Source organism: Oratosquilla oratoria, chromosome 15 (genome assembly GCF_046742065.1).
Source record: "Oratosquilla oratoria isolate Oo_2021 chromosome 15, ASM4674206v1, whole genome shotgun sequence".
Classification (NCBI taxonomy): Eukaryota; Metazoa; Arthropoda; class Malacostraca; order Stomatopoda; family Squillidae; genus Oratosquilla; species Oratosquilla oratoria.
In genome coordinates this window covers 46642487-46647486 of record NC_134791.1, presented here as the reverse complement: position 1 = coordinate 46647486, position 5000 = coordinate 46642487, and the positions used below count along the sequence as shown (strand labels likewise).

The window sequence follows — 5000 nt, the reverse complement described above, 5'->3', positions numbered from 1 at the left end:
TACAGGTCTTTAAGATTTTAAAGGGAGACAACATCAAAAGTGACAAAGTTTTCACATTGAATGAGAATCAGACAAGAAACAATGGTCTCAAACTGTCCGGAAATAGATTCAATTTGGAAGTAGGTAGAAACAACTTTGCCTACCGTGTAGTTAATGAATGGAATAAACTTCCTGCACAGGTAGTGCAATGTAGTTCAGTTCGAAGCTTTAAGAATCATTTAGATAAATACCTAAGTAAGATGCTGTAATGATTATAATTTATGTTATATTATTTGTTTTTGTTTTGTTATAATTTGTCTGTGATTTTAATTTATTATTAGTTATATGTCAATTTCTCACTCATCACTCTCATTTTCTTCGCATTTCCCACTGCAGCTATCTTTCCTTCCCTATCCTCCTTCACATTCAGCAACTCCCTAAAATATTCTGCCCATCTTCCCCTCACTGCCATCTCTTCCATTATCAACTCTCCATCTGTACCTTTTACCTTTTCTTCCCTACTTGATTCGCCTCCTCTTCCTCTCTTAATTTCTTTCCAAAACATCTTTTTATTACTTTCAAAATTTTCTGTCATACTCCTACCCCAATTCACATCTGCTCTCCTCTTTGCCTCCTTTACCTTTTGCTTTACTTCTCTTTTCTTTTCTTTGTACGTCTCATATGACTCCCCTGTCCTCTTTTGTAACCAATCTGTGAAAGCTCGCTTCTTCTCTTCTACAACCTTCTTTGTTTCCTCATCCCACCATTCACTACCCTTTCTTCTATTTCCCCTTGCTTCTGACCCAGGGCGGTGGGCAGGGTGCAGGGATGACCCGTCATCCAGGAGGTGCTCAGATGAGAGGAAGGGTGGGAGGGGTGTGGAGTGTATTTAGGGATGAAATGGGTGGGAGTGTTTTTATGCCTTTCCCTTTTTGGCTACCTCCCTTGGAAGGGGGAAAAAGCCTTGGTATATGTATGTATGTATATGTCAATTTATTATTATTTAGTATTTACCTGTTTGTTTATTATTTTAACTATACCTATGCATTTATTTATGTATTTTATTTGTTATTTACATTATTATAGTTTTTATTTATTATTTTATTATTAATATGATTTTTTTTTTGCATCCGACCTAGATATGGATCAAAAGGTCTCCTGTCGGCATGCTCCGCCTTTGTAATCCTTTGTACTGGAAAGCGTCTGGGGGTCGGGCACACCACAACCTTGCAGTGGAAACTCTACGGTGTTCTGCTCGTGTCGTGCCAGGGCACCTCGTAACACCATACCACACCTCGCCCATGCTCTGCGGTGGAGGCGGAAGTGGGGAGATCCGTGCATGAGGACGGCATGTCCTCCACCGAAGGATGAGATACGACGGGGCTGCTCCCGTAGATGGCGGTGAGGCAAGGCGCTGGCGGGACAGCGCCAATTCTCGTTGGCGGAAAGGCGTTTCGGAGCTTCCAATACGAGGGATGGAGTTGGGTAGGGAACGGCGGTACCGGACGGAAATCCAGAGGTCACGCAGGTGCCCGTAGGCGGGGCTTATCCGTGCCGCGGCCCATAGTCTTCAGAGCGTCCCGTCGGCGTCGGCGGCGGGTCGTCACCGCGAAGCGCCGGTATTGCCGGTGACGGCGCTCCTGACGTGAGGAGGGGGACGAGCGGACGATGGTCCCGTCATCCACGAGAAGCGGGGCCATCCAAACGGGCATTGGTTGCATTTGGATGCGGCCCAGTGGTAGTGGCGTGTCGGGTTTCGGCGTCCGTCGGAAACCGTGGGCCAAAATGAACGAGGCGGAAGTGCCCGGTATTTCAGCCCTGTGTGCACATTGCGTCGAGGGCGGAATCGAAGGGGGTCCGCGCACGAGGTCCTCCACCAAGCGGAGAGGGCGGCCTGGTGCTCGAAGTCTAGACAGTGTTTTTCGTTGGTAATTAATTTTCTTTCACCCCCGTTAAAAGTTTTTCGAGCGGGAATCTTCTGTTTTGAAACTTATTTACGCATTTGCATGTTCAAAGGTTGTAATCACTCATGCAATCCTATTAACTTTAATGAATAGTGTTAAATGTTATCTGTGCGTTTCATTTTTCTTGATTTTCATGATAGTGCAAAATCAAGTGGCGACCGTCGAGTGAGCTATCCCAAAGACATGGGGTCTTGGGAGTTCATTCATTTATTCACTCTTACTATGTGTACAAAGGATCACAAAGTAGGAGCATGCCGACAGGAGACCTTTTGATCCATAACTAGGTCGGATGCAAAAAATAATTATAATAATGATAAATGAATAAATAGATAAATATTATACTAATATAAATAATGATAAAATAAATAAATAAGTAAAGTTAAATAATAAACAAACAGGTAAGTAGTAAATAATAAATTAACAGATAATTAATAATAAATGATAATCAAGCAAATAATAAACAAACAGACAAATAATAACAGACAAATAAACAAATAATATGAAATAAATGACAGGCATTACAACATCTTGCGTAGGTGTTTCTTTAAACGAATCTTAAAGCTTCGAACTGAACTACATTGCACTGCCTCTGCAGGGAGTTTATTCCATTCATTAACCAGACGGTTGGCGAAGTTGTTTCTACCCACCTCCAGATTAAAGCTATTTCCTGACAGTTTAAGGTCATTATTTCTTGTCGGATTCTCATTTAATGTTACGAGTCAGAAGGCCTTGCAATTTTACTTTGAGGTATCCCAAAGACATAGGGTCTTGGGAACTCATACATTCATTCACTCTTACTATGTGTTACGAGTCAGATGTGTGAGCGAGATTCGTAACAATGTGTGTGTGCAAACTTTGAAATTTCAAGTTTTAAGGTGGAAGTCCGATAAAGGATTTCATTTTGGTATAAATTGCATTTCGTCATTGGTAATTCACTAGCACGTCTGTTCCTGGTAACAATATTACCCCGAAGGGAAGTCATATAGGTTGTATGGGAGAGGTTAGGTTAGCATGATGTAGGGAAGTGATCATTATTCTTCTTTGAGCAGATATTAGTCTTCAATGATAAAAGATATATGGATGTTGATCAAAAGGATACCCTTAAATATTGATTACATACTGGTAACTGTTAGTTTTTTCTACGGTGTTTCTGTTTGGTCAGTTGGGGACAAATGGGGAAGTCACCGACTTTATTCAAATTAAAGACTCAAGTTGATAATCAATTTCCTTTTAGGACTGAGTAAGGCTGGGAAGGGAATCCGGAGGCGTTGTGGGCATTTGATGTTTGGGGCTATAATTTCATTATGCTTATCAGAAGCAGTGCAGAAAGAAAGAAATTATAACTGTGCTGTAGTTGCTATAGGAGTAATGTATGGTGGGCTGGGAAGACATCACGAAAAATTCATTAACTTCGTGAAGGAAGTGAAATAATAGTTAGATGTTTGTCAGGCGGGGGTGATTTTGACTGGTGGTGCACAGTTGACACCGTCAATATTTTTTAACAGAAAACATTTAGATGACAAAAAAGTTTTGGTCAACTTTACACTACAAGTCAAAATTACAGTATAAGCTTAGTATAGAAAATAATCAGATATTCATTAGAAGAGTGTCTACGTGTTACTTTATATACAGTATATATTTTCACGAGGCAAGTGAGAAGAATAGACTTCCGAATATGTGTAGTAAAATGCGTTAGTGATGAGGGAGTATGTGATAACAATGCTGCAAACGAAATAAGGAAAAGAAAATAGAAGAACAGGAATGTGCCGGATTCAAGGTACTATTTTCAGAAGCACAGCGACAAGGGTAAACAAAGTAGGCTCGAAGTGATGGCCACATAATCATGATAATTTGTATGCATATCCCAGGTTCTGTTTTCCTGCGGTCAGTGTTGATGTGTAATTTGATATTTTGCAGAATTGGAAGGAGCTCCACCTGATGTGTTCTTAGAGATAACGATTTCTTTCCAAGGCTCTCCGTGCCGAAATGTCGTCGACGTTCGACTCTGGCGAAGTCTCTATGGAGAACCTGGGCGACTTACCAGTGACAACAACAATTCTGACTCATGGCCCAGGGGTCGGCGTCCTCACCACCTTTCTGAACACGAGTGCAGTAGCCCCAACGAAGAACACGACGATTTCGGGGCCATCCCGTAGTACGTATCACTACTACGGGCCCGGGATCGTGGGGGTCTTCTGCTTTTTTCTCGTCGTCTTCGTCTTTCTCTCGGTTCTCGGGAACACCTTCGTCATTCTCACCATCTTGAGGAACAGAGGAATGCGTACGCGCACGAACCTCCTCCTTGGCAACCTTGCCATCGCCGATATATTGGTAAGTCTTGTTGATTATTATAGATAAATACAAGGAATGTTCGTAGAATATAAATTTTAGTAAAGTAATTCATCAGCAGGCAAATATACTGTTCATCAACAATTCATAAGTCTTTCCTGTCATCTTGGTGCTTTTCCTGTGACATATTTACCATTACTGTTCCGTTCCTCTCTCTCTCTAAGCTTATTATAGTAATGGCCGGCCGAAAGAACACCACGAACAACATTCAAATATGTTCACAAATATTTACGTCGCCACCTGTGTCAAGTTCCTCTCTATTTACGTAAGTTGCAGTAAGCCTAGAATCCGTAACACGAACTTTGTTTTAATGTGATGTAATCAAATCAACAAGTAAATTTGACATTTTTTGTGTGTGCACTTGACTTGGGAGTGTAAGGGAGGATATTGTTTACAGACTTGTTGCAATTTGGGTTATAGCTGATCTCTCTCTCTCTCTGTTTCTCTCTCTCTCTTTCTCGGTGCTGTTTTGGTATGCGATCTCATTTATGGCGTCGTCTAAGAAATTAGGATTTTGCTTTAGTATGCGATCCTAGCCTAACGTAATCCTAACCAACTTAACCTAACCTAACCTAACCTAACCTAGCCTAACCTAACTTGACCTAACCAACCTAACCTAACCTAACTTGACCTAACCAACCTAACCTAACCTAACCAAACTTAACCTAACCTAACCTAACCAACCTAGCCTAATCTAACCTAACTAAC

At 41.4% G+C, this 5000-nt stretch overlaps 1 protein-coding gene across 5 annotated transcripts in view; it reads left to right on the top strand.

Moving 5' to 3' along the window:
* LOC143033438 (uncharacterized) overlaps positions 1 to 5000 on the top strand; it is a 125325-nt gene that overhangs the window by 63365 nt on the left and 56960 nt on the right. For 2 of the 5 annotated variants that reach the window (XM_076198879.1, XM_076198880.1), the window contains exon 3: positions 3915 to 4274. The exons of 1 other annotated variant lie outside the window; for it this stretch is intronic. In XM_076198879.1, the coding sequence (XP_076054994.1) occupies positions 3930 to 4274 (345 nt within the window). In that variant the 5' untranslated portion in view covers positions 3915 to 3929. Of the gene's footprint in view, positions 1 to 3860; positions 4275 to 5000 lie in introns of all 5 variants that reach the window. 2 more of the 5 variants (XM_076198877.1, XM_076198878.1) reach the window with 1 other exon arrangement.